Genomic DNA, 20,977 nt, shown 5'->3' on the forward strand with positions numbered 1-20,977 from the left:
TTTATTTGAGCATAAGCTTTCGTGGGCTACAGCACAGACTAACACGGCTGCTACTCTGAAACCTGTCATTCAGATATTAAGTGTTTTTCAACAACTTCCCTTCCATTAGTTGTATGTTGTACATCCTTTACAAGTAAATATTGTATCTCTAAGCTTAATTATCTATTAATATTTCATTTGCCATTGATTACACTGCTCTACAGCCAAAATGCTTCTGAAATAAATGTAGTCAAACTTTACTAATTCTGGGTCACTGAGAACGAAAATGATGCTTAAAATTGTTGATTGGCTCTAGTTTTCAAGATATGCTATTGGGTCAGTATATACGACCCTTGACTTGGGAATGGCAGAGGTTAAGTGAGTTATAAAGGAAGGGATCTCAATTTAAACCAGAAATGACTAAAATACATCTTTGACTGGATCTATGAATAAATCTATGACTGGGTTTGGACAGTACTTGCTTTTTAGGCAAAACAATGAATGATGCAATGTGAAGCTGGTATTGCGTCATACGTGATATGAATTGCATCATGTTATTCCTAGAAGTCATGGATGATGCAATCATAACGAAGCTTACATCACTCTGCTGAACAAATTGCCCTATATCAGCTCTAGAAAACATACAGTGTTGTGCTCTCTTATTTGTCAGTGTTTGATTTTGCAAAGGGACACATTTCTGTTTAGCCAAAGTGAGCAGAGACGCCTCGTACTTGTGTGAACAGTGCAGATAACTTCTGCTATGTTTGTGGTGAAGTGACTTTTGCATCACAAAAGCGCAGTATAACCACTATGGTTAAGAAAGCCTGTCACCTTTATTTTGGCTGCAAAATTGGAGATCAGGACAAGAGGTGGGCCCCACACATATGCTGCAACACTTGTGCAACAAATCTTCGCCAGTGGTTGAACAGGAAAAGGAAATCTATGCCTTTTGCAGTGCCAATGATTTGGAGAGAGCCAACAGATCATACCAGCAATTGTTACTTCTGCATGGTGCCTCCAGTTGGGAAAGGTGTGTCAAGGAAGAAAAAGTGGACTGTGCATTATTCAAACATTCCATCAGCTATACGCCCAGTACCCCATGGAGAAGGATTGCCAGTTCCTGATGCACCAGAATCATTCTCACTTGAGTCGGAAGAGGAAGAGGATGAAACTTATGGTCCTGAACCATCAATGTCACAGGACCCACATTTTCTCCCATCCTCCTCCTCTGAACCACACCTCATAACACAAGCTGAACTGAATGACCTTGTCAGGGATTTGGAACTACCCAAGAGTAAGGCAGAGCTGTTGGGCTCCAGACTACAGCAGTGGAATCTCCTGGCAGGTGATGTTAGGGTTTCCATGTTCCGTGACCGTCAAAAGGATCTTGTCCCATTCTTCTTCATGGAAGGTGATCTTGTAGCCTGCAACAACATCGACGGTGTGATGGCAGCCCTCAACATTGTTCACGATCCAGATGAGTGGAGACTGTTCATGGATTCATCGAAGAAGAGTCTTAAAGCTGTTTTACTGCATAATGGCAATGTTTTGCCATCAATTCCAGTTGGTCATGCAGTCCATATGAAGGAAACCTATGACAACATGAAACAACTTTTGAAGTGCATAAACTATGACCAACATCAGTGGCAGCTTTGTGGCGATTTGAAGGTTGTTGCTCTCTTGCTTGGTCTGCAGACTGGATACACACAGTACTGCTGTTTTCTCTGCAAATGGGATAGTCATGCAAGAGATTCCCACTACATCAAGAAAGATTGGCCACTCCGACAGTCATTGGAGCCTGGAAGGAAAAGTGTTCAGCATCCACCACTTGTTGAATCAAGGAAGATTTTGTTACCACCCTTACACATCAAGCTGGGTCTGATGAAGAACTTTGTCAAGGCCATTGACAAAACACAAGCAGCTTTCAAGTACCTCCATGGAAAATTTCCAAGGTTAAGTGAAGCTAAGATAAAGGAAGGTTTCTTTGTTGGTCCTCAGATTCGTGAACTTCTTCGAGATGATGCATTTGACCATGCACTGCGTGGCAAGGAAAAGACGGCATGGAAAGCCTTCCAGTTAGTGGCAATAAATTTTCTCGGAAACAACAAGGCAGACAACTACAGGTTGTTGGTGGAAAACCTCCTCAAGGCATACAAAAGCCTTGGTTGCAACATGTCACTAAAGATACATTTTTTGCACTCTCATCTAGATTTTTTTCCACCGAACTGCGGAGCAGTGAGCGACGAGCACAGCGAGCTATTTCACCAGGACATTGCAACAATGGAGAAACACTATCAGGGCAAATGGAGCCCATCAATGCTTGCAGACTATTGCTGGACAGTGACAAGAGATGCTCCATTTAATGAATACAAGAGACAAGCCAAGAAGCGCCGAGTAGACACTGAATAGGACTAAACTATGTACATAATAGTTTTTTGCCTTTTGTTTCATAATCAATTTTATTTATATAACCCTTTTGCTGATTTTTAAAGTGTTACATAAACAGGACAGGTGAAATATTATCATGTAAAGCAACCATAAACACATGAAAAGACCTAGGTTTACAAGTTCTGATCAAAACTCTACTATCTACACAATATACATAGACATAAAATGTAAAAACTTAAATATCTTAGAAACAGTAGCCAATCGGTTGTTTTAATTGTCATATTTGAATTCAGCACATCAAAATACATAATAAATAGCACATTTTATCTCTGAAGCAGACGACTTCTCAAAAATTGTAGACCAGTGTTATTATTAAAGTGTTATTTGTACTGTGGTAGCACCTAGAGGCCCCAACTAGAATCAAGTGCTTAACTTTACTTGAGCACATGCTTAAATGTTTTGTTTGAATGCCTTGTCTAAATTTGCACAGGAAGTCTGTGGCAGATCCTAATCTCCTGAGTGCTAGTCCAGCCCTTAACCACAAGGCTGTCTTTCCCCTCCTAAGGATTCTTACACATTTTGTATGGATTCTTACACATTTTCCTCCGTTTATTCACAAAGCAGCTGCATTGCTCCTGTAAGCTATCCTGCTGATGTGCCTTACCCTGACGTATGGGGGTTGGGGGGGATCACCTCTTGGGGTGAGAGTATTGTTCTCTTCATGTTCATTCTGTCCTTTTCCTTTCTAATGAATCTGCCAATAAGGGTGACAGTAGCTTTGTGATATGAACATCTGCTCACTAGACTCCAACTGACACCACGACTCATTTCACATAGGTCACATATTGATAAGTGGGCCTAGATTTAATTTGCTGAACTGACGGTAAAAGACTAATACAAGTAGAGGGGGTTTCCTTAGTCCATATGTGATATTACAGTCTTAATGTGGCCAGACTGCAGTTATAATCTCCTGTAGTACAGTAACAGCTGCTCAATCTGCTTTGCAACCTGGGATTGCAACAGAGCTGCCTTTCAAGTACATTTCCTATTACCACCACTAGATGTCATATTTTTATATACTTTAAAGTGGATGATTACATTAAAAAAATTCCCTCACACTTTTACAACACAAATACATTCCTTTGATCTCCCATCTTTGCTGGCAAAAAAATTTGAGCACTTGAATATAAACTATAATGCCTAGGTGTTAATTCCAGGGTTGCCAGGTTTTTATTTTCCTTCCTCTGCTCTGCCATTTTCCCTGTGTTGCACCATTTTACCTTTACCTGAGGAAGATACCAAGAAGTTCCCTCTCCAAATTTTATTCCATGAATTAGCCAGTATAAAATACATTGACATCATTCACCACAAACCATTGCCAAATCACTATTGCCTTGCATTTATTCCTGGTGGAGAATACTGAGATCTCACTCGATAAGAACACTGAATAATATGCCATTTTTGACTAAAGAAAGGCCATGTCTCCCCTGACAGAGTCCAACACACAATTATGTTCCAGATGTGGAAGCTGCGGGATGTACATGATCCTGGAGCAGGTACCTGAAAAGAGCTTTGTTTGTATGAAGTGGTGATTGATAGAGCTGAGGGAAGAGAAGATCTGAGGTTTGGAGATGCAGATGGAAACTATAGTTGAGTTTCAAAGGGAATTTGCACAGATGATGGAGGGAAGGAAAGAGGAGGCTGAAGGGAAAAGTCAAGACTTGCAGATGCAAACTGAACTGAAGAACTCTGAGGGGAGATTCCTGGGTGAGGAAAGTGGCCAGTGGAAACATGTGACTACAAGAACCAGGCAGAGGAAAAGTCTGGATAGTGAAGAAGAAATAGAGCTCAGGAAGAGGTTTGCTGAGTTGGATAATCAAGAAGGGGCATAGCAGGCAGTAACTGAAGGTGGAAGGGCAAGGAAGAAGTGAAGAGTGGCTGATCCTATAAGAAGAGGTGAAGAGCCAAAAAGAAGGAAAGCCAAAGAATCACACTATCACCAGGAAAAAAGGCAGATCTACGTAAATGGTGACCCCCTACTAAGAAGAACAGACAGGCCTGTCACCAGAGCTAATCCAGAGAACAGAAGGGTGTGCTGTCTGCCAAGCTAAGATACGGGATGTGGACCTGTGGCTGAAGAGGATCCTAATAGGAGCAGGAAAAAATCCAGGGATTGTCCTTCACATGGGAACAAATGATACAGCTAGATTCTTGCTGGAACCTATCAAGGGAGACTAAGCCAGGCTGGGGAACACACTTAAAGGAAATGGAGATAAAACAAGATTATGATGATTAACAGATGGCTCAGGCAGTGGTACTATAAGGGGAGCTTTGGGATGTTTGACCTCTGGGAGGTATTCATGGACAGAGGACTGTTCTCATGGGATGGACTCCACTTGAGTAGGGAGGAAAATAGACTTCTGGGATGGAGGTTGGCACAACTGATTAAAAAAAGCTTTAAACTAGGAACTTGGGGGAGATGGTTGGGAGATGCTCATGTAATCTCCACGCCTGATTCTAACACTGAGTGGGAGGAAAATCAAAGAAAGAAAGGATAAGGCAATGGAGAAAGGAACAGCAGTGGGTAGGAGCATGGACATTAAGAGTAAAGATAGTTTCATTGGTATCAGCACTAACAGTCAGGTAGGCGACTGGCAATAGAATAATTATGCCCAATCAGGTGAGGAATCTGGGCAAAGCCAATGCAAGGAGTCTGGGTAACAAAATGGAGGAACTAGAACTATTGATCAGGGAGTGAAACCAGATATTATAGGGATAACAGAAACATGGTGGAATAGTAGCCATGACTGAAATATGGGTATTGAAGCGTGTGCTGTTCAGGAAAGACAGAAATAAAGTGCTGGTATAGCACTGTATGTGAAGACAAGCCCTTGGTGTGCATGTGGCATTTGGGTTATGAAGACTTCTCACTTCCTCAGTATATCAGACCAACATTTATACCACATCCTGCAACACCTTCATCACTAAAATATCCTGAACTGGAACTTGTCATATTTTTCATTGTGAATCATTTTTCTGTTTGCTTGTATTATTGTTCATAATTGCTCAATTATCCCTTTATGGAAACAAATTACAGCCAATAGGTTCTTCGAGAACTGCTCTTGTTCATACACAATCATCCTTGTTTGCATGCAAATGCAGGTATTCGTACAAAGAATAGCCCATTCCCCAAGCATTTGTGTCAACAGAAATTTGTGTGTGTGAATGTTTGTGAATAGCAAGTCAAAAGGGAATGTGGCTGAAGTTGTTCAGAATCAGAAAGACTCTTCACAAACACTATTTCACAGAATTTGCCACCCAGCTCTAAGCTGAAGATGTACACATGCTAAATCAGAGAAATGAGTTGAGTTTATCAGCCTCAGAATAACTGGTTTCTAGAATCTAATGTTCAGAGAATCCTCATTCTTCTCATAACACAGTCTACCACTCAACTTTTTTGTATCAAAGATATTTGTATATGGTCCTGTTATGACATCTGAACACCTCACAATCTTCAGTCCTCACAACACCCCTGTGAATTAGGGAAGTCATCTTACCCCCATTTTACAGATGGGAGATTGAAGCACAAAGAGACTAAGTGACTTGCCCAAGGTCCTTGTGACAGAGTGCTGAGAACCAGCAGCTGAACCAGCACTCAGGTCACTGTAAATCCAATTAGTTCTCCTGGAGATGCCTGATTGAAAGAAGAAATGGCTAAATACTAGTTCTGCCTGGGCTGAGGAGAGACAATGATCCTTTTAAAAGAGCACAGGAAGGAAGTGCAGGAGGAGGAAAGGAAGGAGAGGACAGGACTGCAAAGCTGAGCCAGAATAAAGGGAGATCTCTGCCTGGTCATATCTCTTCCCCCACTTATGATTGTACAACATTGTAAATAGGAATTGCTGCATGGGACCACAAGAGGGTGGTGTTAGTGAAACACAAATAAAATATACCATGTAGGTGTCAGAGCCATTTATACAAGAAGACAGGAGTGAAGGACTGCATGCTGTCATGGTCCTACAGAAAGTCTATGGTAGAACAGGGACTTGAACCAAGTCACCAGAGTCCCAGTCTAATGCTCTACCAATTGGCCCACCATTCCTCTGAGAACCCATCATTCATAGACATGGTGACCTCTTACCTACCAGGATAAAAAGGAGGTACCAACGTTTCACTGTGGGCACTATAGCTGTATGAAGTGGCTTGGATCTAGATATCCAGTGTGAAGATTGATCCACTCCCTCAAAAAAATGCTTTTACATCTCTTCTGGTATTGACCATGTTTCCTTCCCAGCATCACAGGTGAACCATGCATCAGCTACAGCTTCTACTGTAGAACAAGTACAGAGATCAGGTGCTTTGCGATCTGGAGTCTTGACATCTCCTAAGCAGCAATATTCTGTCAGAGAATTAGAGACTGATACATATATACGGACACCTGAAAAACAGCACATCTACATGTGCAGAGTAGACGATTTACTTTCAAATCTATCAAGTCTTATCAATCCTTTTGAACACTAGCCCTTGAGAATATTATGTTGAGCTGACCATTTGAACCAGTATAATTTTCAGGTGCACAGTTTACACCAGGGAAGACCACCACATGACTGGCTTTCTCTCTTAACATTTGGGAGTCCCTTTTGATTCCATCAGCATAGTACATGCATTTTTGGAGGCAGATAGTCCAAAGTGGTCCCATGAAACTTTGGTGTGGAGCTGTCCAGTTATGTCAGGCATCTCACTAAACCCCATAGTTTGCTTCCCTATATCTGGACTCACCAAATCAATGAAGCCTTAGGCCTATGATTGTCATCTAGAAATAGAACAGAAAATAACTCTCAGTATTGGACATTAGGAAACATTTCCTAACTGTCAGGGTGGTTAAGCACTGGAATAAATTGCCTAAGGAGGTTGTGGAATCTCCATCATTGGAGATTTTTAAGAGCAGGTTAGACAAACACCTGTCAGGGATGGTCTAGATAATACTTCGTCCTGCCATGTGTGCAGGGGACTGGACTAGATCACCTCTCGAGGTCCCTTCCAGTTCTACGATTCTATTGTCAGGTGATGACAAGGTCAGCAATATAAATACATCACTTTCTGGTCAGATACTGAGAATCTTAACAAGCAATATGGTATGTGTGCAAAGCGAAAAGTCCAGAAAATCCCCAGTATTATCAGATGATGACAAGGTCAGCAATATAAATACATCATTTTGTGGTCACATACTGAGAACCTTATCAAGAAATATGGCATGTTGCAAAGCAAACAATCCAGAGAATCTCCACTATCTCTATTTGAGCTAAAGTCTGACCCTTTACAGATTTCCAGTGGTCTTCAATAGTTATCATATTTCAAGTTCCCAAATAAAGGACACTGCCAAGAGGAGGGTGTGGGAGAGCGGGTGCTGGAAGGGTGTGTGTGTACTGGGAGGTGTATTGGAGGTACTGGAGGGGTGTGTGTGCTGGGAGGGGCACTTGGATGGTGCTGGAGGGGGGGGTGTTTATTGGGAGTATTGGAGGGGTAATTTGGGGGGTGCTGGAAGGATGTGTACACTGGTAAAAGGTATTTGGGGGTGCTAGATGGGTATGTACTGGGAGGAGAATTTGGGGGGTGCTGGAGGGGTGTGTGTATGTACTGGGAGGGTGTATTTTGGGGATGCTGGAGGGTGTGTACATATGGGGAGGAGTATTTGGGGGGTTCTAGAGAGGTGTGTGTACTGGGAGAGGTATTTGGGGATGGTGCTGGAGGGGGCATTTGAGGGGTACTGGAGGGATGTTTTTGTACTGGGAGGGGAATTTGGGGGGTACTAGAGAGGGATGCTGGAGTGGTGTGTGTACTGAGAGTGGGTATTTGGGGGTGCTGGAAGAGTGTGTGTGTACTGGGAGGAGTATTTGGGGGTACTAGAGGGGGATATTGGAGTGGTGTGTGTGTGTGTGTACTGGGAGAGGGTATTTAGGAGAGTTGGAGGGGGTACTTGGGTGATGCTGGCGGTGTGTGTGTGTACTGGGAGAGGGTATTTAGGAGGTGCTGGAAGGGTTTTGGGAGGGGGTATTTGGGGTGGTACTGGAGGGGATGTGGGTGCTGGGAGGCATATTTGGGGGTGCAGGAGGGGGTGACTTCCAGCGACCTTCGTGACTTCAGCCAGTGGTGGCCAGGAGCTGCAGGGTCCATTGGGGTACCCTGGAGCCCCTGGCTGCCACAGGCAACAGGGCCCCCCCGAAGCTGCATCTGCCTAGCCACTGCAGGCGGTGTGGGGACCACGCAGCTGAGCTCCCCATTTTGTGATGGATATTTTTAGTAAAAGTCACGGACAGGTCACTTTTCTTTATTACCCATGATCTGTCCGTGACTTTTACTAAAACTATCTATGACAAAATATTAGCTTTATTCATAGCCACTCACTTTAAACCATAATGGAAAAAATGGCTCATAACCATGAGAGGAATCAATACCAAAACTATCCTTCTTCAGGGACATCTGGGAGGCTCTTCTATCAACTCCCATTAACACAACCTCAGCTAGGAATTCCTGAACACTTACCCTAAACATTTGGTTCAGAGTTTCTGCTAAAACATGCCAGATCCCAGTACAGGGAACTTTTGAACCTTCTACCAGGAGAAAAAATGTGTTGCTGCTCGAAGCGCATAGAGGGAGCTTGTGCTCCTTAGATGTCTTTGTTTTTGTTTTAGTCAATTAAACGTGTTATTGTAACCTTCCCTGCTACCTCATTGTTGGAAAACTAGAGGTCAGGAGACTGAAGAAGGAAGGAGCAGATAGGAAAGTAGTTGTCAGTTGTTAGCTAAAACAGAATTATTAAGAATTTCTCCACAGCCACTGTGGCTGGTTAATTACTTTGAGAGGGAGATACACCAGAGGTGTAAAGAAGCCATCATGTAAGGAAAGGGGAAAGCATATTGTGGTGACTAATTTGCTGAACATTACAGTGGATTGTTCCTACAGTACCAAAGTTGCTAAACATAACATTGCTCTAGCTCTGGCACAAAACAAAAATTAGTGAGGTCCTGTTGTGAACATTTTAAAAACTGGACATCAATCTCATCAGTTCCAATTTATTTCAACTTCTTTTAAAGTATATTTAAAGGACAATATGGCATGTGTATATCTTTAATGTACAGTACATACCTATTAGGTTCTCTTTCAGTTTAACACAGGAAGCCCTAGACAACAGAAAGTCTCTCGTCTGCCCCATTAGTTGCTCATTATGTGTTGTCTAGCTGAATTCCCTCCAGGGAAGAAACAATTTTAACATCTTTGTCGTTTACATTCATATGCCACATATTCCAAGTCTTGCCAGTATGAGTCACATGCAGTACATATTATAACCTCTAAAATGGGCAACAATAGAGGTAATGAATAATGAAAACGTAAGAGAATGAGTCACCTCCCACAAGCCATCATGTAATTTCCTGAATACTGATTTTGCATGATATCTTTGTACTCTGTTTTAAGTCATGATTTTTCTTGCCACACAGCTATGATCAAGGATACAATTTACTGCAAAAGTGAATATGTTAAACAAGATGAGAAGAGATGGGCCTCACCTAAAGCCATGGATTCCAATCCCCTCAAACTTTGGGAAGTTCAGATATGAACTTCACAGCTCAGGGCTAGCTCTAATAAAGGAGCCAAAACTAGAACTCTGAATCCAAACATTCCCCAGTGTAGGGAAAAGGGATCCAAATGTGAACCTAATATTGCTAGGAAAATGTCTATTAATTGTGTGTGTGCGTGCGCGCAGCACGCACATGAGAAAGAGAGCTTTAGAGCCAGAGTGAGAGAGAGCTCACACGATTACTTCATTGAGCCAGTACTTCAATTGTACTAACCAGCTGGCATCAGTGTAGACAGGATTAGATTCCATCCTGGTGGCTTCATGCAGCCTTTTGGGGCACTAATATGATTCCAAATTAAATAATCCCTCGAGACTGTTGCAGTAGAAAAAAGCAGAATATTAGTTGCAATTCACAGAGCGGTTTTGCCTTAGGAATCTTAATATTCATTTCATTGAACTTAAGTGAGAGGATGACCAAAACTGCTGGTAAAGAAATGAAAATGAGCTGTTAGTTTTATGGTGAAAGGGGAGTGATCAAAAACTAAAGGCATCTAATAACATGTGTGGGGTTCTGTCTCCTCAGGACTAAAATGATTTAATGACAGAAGATAATGACATTAATATAACTGGTCACTTTTCTACAATGGGGATTTGGGTGCTTGTTAGTTGCTGACTGTACTTAAACACACAAATGTGCCATATGTCAATAAGACAGCTAGATATACTTTTAAAAGCTCCAAAGGAATTTGCTGATTTCCAGATGTCGCAAATCATCCACTAATTATTGTACACAGTATGTGCAGTTCAGCAGCTGCTGTGTGTTACAGTATAATTATAGGATAAATATTAAATATGGAGGGTTTTCTAGTGTCTGAAATGACATATTTTCCAACAAATATCAAATAATGAAATGCAGAGATATACTTGAATTTAAATATAGGCTGAAGAGAGATGCTTTGACTCAGATCTTCCATGTGCATCACTTAATGTGTTCAATTCATCTGATTGTTGTTGCTCTAATTTCTCATTTTAATTGTATGAGTTTGGCATCAACTTGTCTGTGATACTAAGGGAAAAGCGAGTGAGGAAAACAAATGGGACAGCTTGTTTTTTAAAAAGTCAAATGGGCACATTGAGAATTGATGTACGCAAGTCAATTGTGTTACAGTGAAGTCAGTATTGCTGAAGTCACTGGAGAGCACCAGCTTACACCAAAGCCTGAACTTCAAAGACTTCACATCCATCAGTCCTGTGCTTAGGGAACCTCAAGCAAGAAACCAATCCACACCGTGCAATTTGTAAATAGAAATTGGGCTACAGTCCCTTCCATTATAAGGGTCACACTTTGGGCCTGCTGCTTCTGTTGAAATCAGTGGGGTAAGCACCTCCTTCCCACTCCCCAAGAGTTCAAAGGTAGAGTGCAGTTGTCATTACCACAAATGACAATTTTCACCACAACATGGCCACATCCAACATTGGGCTCAGAAATATCATTAGCTACTATCAATTTTCAAAATACATTTCAGAGTGCATGTATATTGAGTTTAATTCTCTCCTGTACATAGATGAATACTTTAACTGTTTTTCAAAAGGCAATTTCTAAAAAATATATAAACTATCTTTTAGCTTCCTTCTTCCAGGTCATGCATCACGTATATAGCTTGATTTTCCATCGAGTGGCTTCCACTGTTGCAAGTACATATAATTGTGGGTGTCATTTTTCACTTGCCCTTTAGTTCACTTACATATGTAAGTCTACGTGCAAATAACAGCAAGTGCAAAGATTATGCCTGCAACTTTGCACTAAAAAAAAAAAAAAAAAACCTTAAAAAAAATCTATAACAAAAAAACAGAATCCTATTTAAAGCCAGGCTGAAAGTTTGACTTGTATTGTGCTGTTCATTTCCTAAAATTGCAGATGAAGAATGATACTTGACTAGGTTTTGTAACAGACCAAACTCTGACATGTATTAGTACCTCCCACCAGTTTTTACCCAAACCTCCCTGATTTCAGTGAAAGCTCCTGAAGAGAGGAGAATATAGCTGGAAAGTCTGAGATATACCATGCAAGATGGCTTATCACTTGTTTTTTTTAAATAATCCATTAGCCTGTGCTTGTTAATCTGTGACATTCCAGGTTAAATTCATAACTGCATGGTATGTGTGAGCTACCTTCCAGAAATGTTATCAAATGCTAGTCATAAAAAGTTAAGCTTTAACTCAGGCTAGATAGCCATGTGACTTCATAAACAAAGGGCAAATTTAAAAAAATAATTGCTTAATTCAGAACTTCAGACAATACACTGGTCTCAATCTAGATTGACCCTTTAATTTGTTTTTAAAAATATATTTTATTGATAAATCCTCTTTTTTTCTCTCTTTTCAGAATATATCAGACTATGAGTTGAACAAATTCAATGTAATGCACCAGCCGTAAGTCTCTTGTTCCTTTCTGCTTCCCCATTAAATAACCATTGTTCCTTTGCATATTGTCACTCTTTTTGTTGGTAAATAGGTTGACACTGAGAATTGTAAACTCCTGTTCACTGCATAGTAAAGACTGTAAGTCATTTGGGTTGAATTTTCCCAAACGATAGGTGATAAAATATTTGCAAGAATACTGACCCAGATCAGCTGACAAAATAGTCTCTTCAGTTGCAGCAGCAGTTATTCGTGTGCAACAGAATGCTATCAGGAAGAACCACAACAGGAGGAAAAGTACAAAGTTCAACTTTAACATTCAGCTTTTCAGGTACACCAAGCAGGTTTCATTTTGCACTGATTTTCAGTTGAGCTCATCTCCCAGATAGGCACCTTAGTAAGTGGCCAGGTTTTCAGTGGAGCTCTGCAAATAACATGATATTTGGAAAATCTTGCACATCACTGGTTGCTGCTGTGTGAGGAGCCCTTTTGAAAATGTGTCCCTTATTTAAGTACGTGAATAGGAGCAGCATTCTTTTGAAAATCTGGGTTGAGATCTTCTGAAAAGCATATGAACTCTGCAAGAGCAACATTGCTATGATAATCCACTATGTGCGTAGACTGCAGATAAAGAATCGGTTCAATGAGGTAATGGTGATAGCATGGAAACCACATTGTCTATTGCTGTATATTATACAGAACAGAGCCCAAACAAGAACCATTTATCCAAAATCAGGTCCAAATCCAAGCCATTCAAGTTTTCTTTTCGGCAATCTCTATTTTGCAATCAATTTTAAATCTACCTGCCTTTGGTACGAGATGGCTCAGAGGACTAGTAATGAGCTTAGAAGGGCTAGGTCACACAATCATATCTAGCACAGGCTGCAAATGACCAGAAGTTATTACTATTCAACAGCCTATTTGAAGCAAATGTGTGGGTGATCTCCATACAGTTCCTAATGAACCAATGGCACACACATATCATTTGGTACAACATATATATGCTACGCCCCATGGTAACATTTTATATTTAAATAACTGTTAGAATACCAGTAGTATTGTAAAATTATGAAACAAGAAATTTTGATTCTAAGGTTATGAAATGCTTACACACAATTTGTGGCCAGTCGAATCTGTTTACAGTGATATATTTTTAATATTTTGGGATATTCTCTCTCTTGGATGCCTTTGGACACATAGAAATGTCAGTGTGTTTTCTCTGTGAAACGAAACCAGGAAGACGTGGATATTAGCTGATAAAATGTACACTGTCAGCTATGATGAAGCATATATTTTACCTCCTGGCTTTTTATCCTGTGTTACCTTAAAGACTAACAGATTTATTTGGGCATAAGCTTTTGTGGGTAAAAAACCTCACTTCTTCAGATGCATGGAGTGAAAAATGTTCAGTCCATGTATCTGAAGAAGTGAGGTTTTTTACCTACGAAAGCTTATGCCCAAATAAATCTGTTCGTCTTTAAGGTGCCACCGGACTCCTTGTTGTTTTTGTGGATACAGACTAACACGGCTACCTCCTGATACTATCCTGTGTTATATCTTTCTCCTATCTCTGATAAAACACTATCTCTGCTTTAAGAACAGAGCTGTCCAATGTCTCTCTCCCTGTCAATAAAAAGCTTGTTTTCCCCCATCATACCTGCCTTCCTATTGATAAGACTTTAAAGACTAAGAAAGTTAATATTTCCCTGGATTTGTTTTAATAATTAACTAAATGAATAAGGAAATGTCAGGAGGACCTTCGTGCAAAGTAATTAAAATCTAATGGGATGTCATTTCAATAGGAAAATCAGAGAACATTAATAATAAGTTGACTGAAGCTGCAACCTTTGTTTCTGTGATACTTTTGGGCCTGATCCAAGATGCACCTGAAGTCAATAAAATCCCATTGATTTGGGATCAGACATTGGACTTCCATAGACATAGGCATTTTCTCAGGCCCTGTGTATTAAACTTAATAGGAGTAAGCACATGCTCTTCTGTAATATGAACACTGTTGGCAAATCTAAAGCACAAACTCAAAAAGTTGACCCAATTTTCTATGAAAAAGTTTCACATGCAAAAAAGCAAAGAAAATGAATGGTGGAAGATATGTAAGGGTTTGTTTGTTTGTAGCGTTTTCTGGTTTTTTATATAAAATGGCTTCTTTAAAAACACATCAAATGCATGAAGAATATTTGCTTTTAAGTATGAGATATTTAAACCAAAATGTTATTTGCTTTTTTAGCAGTTTAAAATGAAAGGGAGACACCCCTTGAAATTTGCTGAGGGGAGAAGCAAAAGAGAACAAGTGATTTTTTTACATAAAAAGTTGGCCAAAAATGTGCAACTTTAATGAAGGTAACGTAACAATCTAATGCTTGGTGAACAATACTCCAGGCAGTAGTTCAAAGATGGGGAGAACCATGGTGGCCCCATTCCATTACTGGAATCTCAGTTTTCAGTACTCATATAGTACTGCATTCTTGAATGTCCAAGGCCTAAACTGGCTCACCTAACCCCAAAGCCCATATGAGCTTTTCTAATTAAGTCTGTAGTCACAGCAGGTGTTCTGCAACTGATTTATTCCTAATAGTAGAATATAGGAACACAAACTGCCATACAAGATCAGACCAGTAGTCCAGCTAGCCGTATATTCTCTGTCTGGCCAATACTAGATGACTCAGTAGAAGGTGCAAGAAACCCTGCAGCAGACAGCTATAAAATAACCTACCCATAGGGAAAGTTTCTTCTTAACCTCCATTAGTTAGAGGTTGATTTATGGCCTTGGACTCCCATACACATAGGCACCCCTTCCAAACTCTTGGGCTTTTCTTTGTGTGTTTTTTAAATCCTTTTTACTATAGCTCTAGATGTAACTCTAGATCAGTAAAAAGAACAGGAGTACTTGTGGCACCTTAGAGACTAACAAATTTATTTGAGCATAAGCTTTCGTGGGCTAAAACCCACTTCATGAGATGCATGCAGTGGAAAATACAGTAGGAAGATTATATATATATATATATATATATATATAGTGACAAATTTCCTCCTCTAGCTTGGTGGGTCCTGTGCTTATTGGCAGATTTTCTTGCCTCAAAGATTCACCATGTGGGTTGGGGAACAGCTCAGAGACCTTCCCCTCTGGGAGAACCCACAGTCCAGGTCAATTGGGAGGTTTGGGGGGAACCCAGGCCCGCCCTCTACTCCGGGTTCCAGCCCAGGGCCCTGTGGACTGCAGCTGACTATAGTGCCTCCTGTAACAGCTGCATGACAGCTACAACTCCCTGCGCTACTTCCCCATGGCCTCCTCCAAACACCTTCCTTATTCTCACCACAGGACCTTCCTCCTGGTGTCTGATAATGCTTGTGCTCCTCAGTCCTCCAGCAGCACACCCTCTCAGCTCCTTGCACCTCTTGCTCCCAGCTCCTCACACTCCCACCACAAACTGAAGTGAGCTCCTTTTTAAAACCCAGGTGCACTGATTAGCCTGCCTTAATTGATTCTAGCAGCTTCTTCTTAATTGGCTCCAGGTGTCCTAATTAGCCTGCCTGCCTTAACTGGTTCTAGCAGGTTCCTGATTACTCTAGTGCAGCCCCTGCTCTGGTCACTCAGGGAACAGAAAACTACTCATCCAGTGACCAGTATATTTGCCCTCTACCAAACTCCTGTACCCCACTGGTCTGGGTCTGTCACAATATATACACACATACTCACAGAGAACATGAAACAGTGGGTGTTACCATACACACTATAATGAGCGTGATCAGTTAAGGTGAGCTATTACCAGCAAGACAGAAAAAAAACTTTTTGTAGTGGTAATCAAATTGTCAAATGCTGGAAATGGGCCATTTTGATTACCACTACAAAAAGTTTTTTTTTCTCTCCTGCTGGTAATAGCTCACCTTAACTGATCACTCTTGTTATAGTGTGTATGGTAACACCCACAGTTTCATGTTCTCTGTGTGTATATATATATCTTCCTATTGTATTTTCCACTGCATGCATCCGATGAAGTGGGTTTTAGCCCACAAAAGCTTATGCTCAAATAAATTTGTTAGTCTCTAAGGTGCCACAAGTACTCCTGTTCTTTTTGTGGATACAGACTAACACAGCTGCTACTCTGAAACCTCTAGATCAGTGGTTCTCAATCAGGGATCCCGGACCCTGGGGGAGGGGGCCCCAAGCAGGTTTCAGGGGGTCCACCAAGCAGGACCAGTGTTAGACTTGCTGGGGCCCAGGGCAGAAAGCCAAAGTCTCACTGCATGGGGCTGAAGCCTGGGCCCTGAGCCCACCACCTGGGGCTGAAGCAGAAGCCTGAGCAACTTAGCTTCACGGTGCCCCCTGTGGTGTGGGGCCCTGGGCAATTGACCTGCTTGCTATCCCTTAACGCAGGCCCTGGCTTTTATATGCAGAAAACGAGTTGTTGTGGCACAGGTGGGCTGTGGAGTTTTTATAGCATGTTTGGGGGGTCTCAGAAAGAAAAAGGTTGAGAAGATAACCATAAAACTGCTCTAGATAACCATAAAACTGGAAAGATGCTGAGGCTAGAAAGTTAAGAGCAGTCTGAGGGCTAAAACTTGCATTCATTCTACATTTTACTATGCGATCCTGCAAGATCTCACAAATTAACCAAGGGCAGGCTGCATCAGTGTATAGGTGGGAGTCCAAGTAATCACTTGGGTGCTTCAGTAAGTGGTGTTGATGATTCAGTAGAAGACTCTCCTTCCCTCCCAGTTAGAACTGAACATACACCCCAATAGGAAAAGGTAAAGCAAAAATTACAAACTTTATGCTGTGGGAAAGATTGGTTGTACCAGTCTGCTTCTAGCTGACTCTCTGAAACAGACCTTGTCTACATTAGACTTCTCTGGGAAACCTCCCAGTGTGTATTCCACTAGTAGAGCTCTACTAGCATTGACAACATTGGTAGAGCTGTGTTCACCAAGACTTACAATCATGTCATCTAGACCTAAGCACAGTTAGTGGATACAGTAGTAAAACCACCAATTACCTGTGTACACTAACACTCCGACCAGTGGTTATGCAATAATGAGAAATATCCCCAATGACACAGAGGCTCCTTGGCAAAGGCTCCCTTGTTCTTTGCAAACAACTCTTGCCTCGGTCCTGACAAACTTTGCACCAAACACGTCTTACAGGATATTTATCCATAAAGAATAACATGCAAGGTATCAACAGAAAACTTGTAACTTGTCAAGATTCATAATCAATGAGAGACATTTGTATGGGTAATATTAAGAAATAATGTATTTATACTGAAAGTAAGCTTTATATGGACTTGGAGTAAAAAGTTAGTCACCGGGGACAATACATGAGTGGGTAATTGCCCATTCAGGCAGGGGGGATTGTCACCTCACCCTGGTGAGCCCATGACATTGTATAGCCTTGTTCCATCCCAAGACTTTCAATGGAAAGCCATCAGAGACAACTGCCAACAATTGAAACCACTTGGAATTTAAAAAGGAACATTACATCAGATAGGGGATCACCCTGTCTATGAATAAAGACAAAAGACTATTTCAGTACAACACAGAGTGGGGAAAGGCACTCTGGATCCTTGTACTGAGCAGACAGCTTAGGGAACAGGGATGTTCTCATGAAAAATGGGATCCTGGTTCCTGTGAAGCCAGCCAACTCTACAACAGACTGAACTTTGGAGGAAATCCTTTACTAGATAGGAAAGGTAATTATTGCTGAGTGTAGACCCAGGTCCACTTTTTATAATTTTGTTTTCTATTGCAACCATTTGTTTCCATTACTTTGTTGTGTTTCTAGTAGAATTTCTATTCTTTCTTAAGGAAACCTTTTGTTTCATTACAAGTGCTTAGTTATACAGGCGCAGGGAGTTTAAGGTAAAACTGGTAAAATGAGGTACAACTGCTCCTTTGTGGGGGGACGGGGATTTGATATTTCTGTGAGTAGCCAATGTCAGGGATTCGAGAACCGGAGTGTTCTTCTTGGTAACCTGCAAGACAAAGACAGTGCTTGAGTGGCTGAAAGGCTGGTGATGTTAGGGACCTAACACCCAGGTAGGCAGACACAGGGAAAACTCCCTCACTCCAGAAGCAGAGGGTAACAAGGTGACTCTCAGTGGTGGGTGCCCTGAGAACCATTGCACCCCACTCGCCCACAAAAAAAAAGTCTAATGGAGATGCAGCCTCTGAGCACTGCAGAAGCAGTCCTAAGGGGCATATACTCATCCCCTGGGTTGAGGCTCCTGAGGTAGCACCTTGATTTGCTCTCCAGTTATTCATTCCGGTCAGACCTGGCTACAGGTTTAAATTCTCTGGAAGGAGTTCTGCAGAGTCCACTCTTCTGGGAGTCTGGTGAAATATGTTTTCAGACAGTGGGACATTTCTATTTTTTACTCTGCAAATCAGACTATAGGTCAGACACTGTCACTTCGATACCCTGGAGTCCTCCTGAAATTCTCAGGTATTTGACAGCACTCTGAAGAGCTGATGAGAGGTAGCATTCCCAGCTGTTGTGGTCAGAAGCAGCCTTATTCAGGGTTGAAATTCATTGCAGAACAAAGGATATCCAGAATAGTACATTACTTTCAAGAATGTTGTCTAAGACACATCAATTTCCTTGGGAAACTCATCAAAAAGCCTCACACACAAGTACCAGTGTTCTGAAATAGTCTTTCCAAAGATGCTCACTTATGTCTTTAATGGAAAGTGTAAGGCTGAGAGTGAAATTTGCAACTGAGTATGCTGCAAAATTGACATACAAGTTTTAGATATAATTGAATGGTACATATCCATAATTTAAAAATAAATATATAGAGAGAGACATAATTATAGCTTAGTCTCTTAGGTGTATAATTCAAGATTTCTAAAGTTAGGTGTTTACACAGACAGGATTTCAGAATACTCTGTTCACTCATGTTAGGGACAATGAAATTAAAAGGCCTCCCTAAACATGATTAGAGATAAGTCCCAGACCAGAACATGAAATGACATGAACTCCCCAGTCCCAAACACTAAGGTGGGGTTTTCAAAACCGGGACATATATTTAGGGAACATCTCTCTGTAATAGGCAAAACAGACACCACCACTCCCCGTCCCTGAATTTGCACATGCCACGTTGTTATGTAAGTAACAGACTCCTCCAAAGCTGATTTGAACTGTCAGTGGCTTGGGCCTATCTTATTTATATATGGTAGCACTGCAAATACCTAAGATGCTGTGCAGTAGGTGAACCGTGATGACCAGCCTATAATTACAGGCCTTTTATAATCATCATGTGGGCAGGAACTGGATTCCTTGTTTTGAAATCTACCACTTTTCACTATGGTTCTATATGGCGGTTGTCAGTTTACACTATAACCAGGAATACTATGGTATTCATGAAGCACAGATTCAATAGTTGAGACTGATCTCTGGATCCTTTTCTAACGTCTTTTTCAGTTTTTTTGTGGGGGAAAATTGGGCTGATATTTTCCATAGTTGGTCTCCAAAGAAAGGAGGCTCCCTACACTTTGGGAACTTAAGAGCAAAATTGGTTGAGGTATTAGAGAGAGTTATATTTGCATTAACAAAAAGATATTTTCCCCATATATTCCAGCTGACATGTTTGCACTTGTATAACTCAAACTGTTAGCGACAGAACCTTTAGATTTGGTAGGGTTACCATATTCAAACATTTAAAAGAGAGGACACTCCACGGGGCCCCGGCCCAGCCCCAACCCCGCCCCCATTCCAACCCCTTCCCCAAAGTCCCTGCCCCAACTCTGACCCCTCCTCTGAGCACCCCGCATTCCCCCTCCTCCCTCCCGCTCTGATCTTGGTTGGGGGTTGCTAAGTGCTTCCCTGCTCCCCACTCGCCCTGCAGCCCCTGCACCCCCCCGCCCCTGCAGCCTCTGTGCCCCCTGCGCCCCCTGCCCCTGCAGCCTCTATGCCCCTGCCTGCCCTGCTCCTCCTCACCCTGCAGCCCCTGCACTCCCCTGCCCCTGCAGCCTCTATGCCCCTGCCTGCCCTGCTCCTCCTCGCCCTGCAGCCCCTGCACCCCACCACTCCTGCAGCCTCTGCGCCCCCCGCCTGCCCTGCCCTTGCAGCCTCTATGCCCCTGCCTGCCCTGCTCCCCCGCTCACCCGGCAGAGGGAGAGCTGTGGGCTCCACGTGGAGCCAAACACTGTGCCGCACTGCTCTGCGGGGGAGGGGGAGGGACTCTGGCTGCTAGAGGCCCCAGTGGCTGCGAGCGGCTTTCAATCAGGCCCAGCCGTCCAATCAGCCGCGCAGCACTCTGCATGAGGGGAAGGGGGAAATCCCGGACATTTCTATTGTATTAGAAATCCCCCCCGAACGGCCATTTAAAGCTGAAAAAGCCGGACATGTCCGGGGAAACCCGGACGGATGGTAACCCTAAGATTTGGCTGCTTCTCTCCCCTCCCTCACCACTTTTAATTACTCTTCAGGAAAGGCAAAACAATCCAAAAATGTCTTTTCAGCATTTTTTTATCGTGCCCATGGAGCTTAATTCACACTTGCTCCAGTTCCTTTATGCTGGGAAAAAGGGCTGGAGTGGTGTCAAGGGGCTCTAAAAGCCTGTATCTGGCCACAGCAAGGTTCTCTTTGCACAGGCACTG

The 20,977-nt window shown here is 42.1% G+C and overlaps 1 protein-coding gene across 1 annotated transcript in view; it reads left to right on the forward strand.

The window, feature by feature from the left end:
* Positions 1–20,977, forward strand: part of BLNK (B cell linker) — a 151,265-nt gene that overhangs the window by 40,585 nt on the left and 89,703 nt on the right. Inside the window, exon 3 of the mRNA XM_065408305.1 lies at positions 12,330–12,376. Coding sequence (XP_065264377.1) covers positions 12,330–12,376 — 47 coding nt within the window. The remainder of the gene's footprint in view (positions 1–12,329; positions 12,377–20,977) is intronic.

Source organism: Emys orbicularis, chromosome 7 (assembly GCF_028017835.1).
Source record: "Emys orbicularis isolate rEmyOrb1 chromosome 7, rEmyOrb1.hap1, whole genome shotgun sequence".
NCBI classification, from domain to species: Eukaryota; Metazoa; Chordata; order Testudines; family Emydidae; genus Emys; species Emys orbicularis.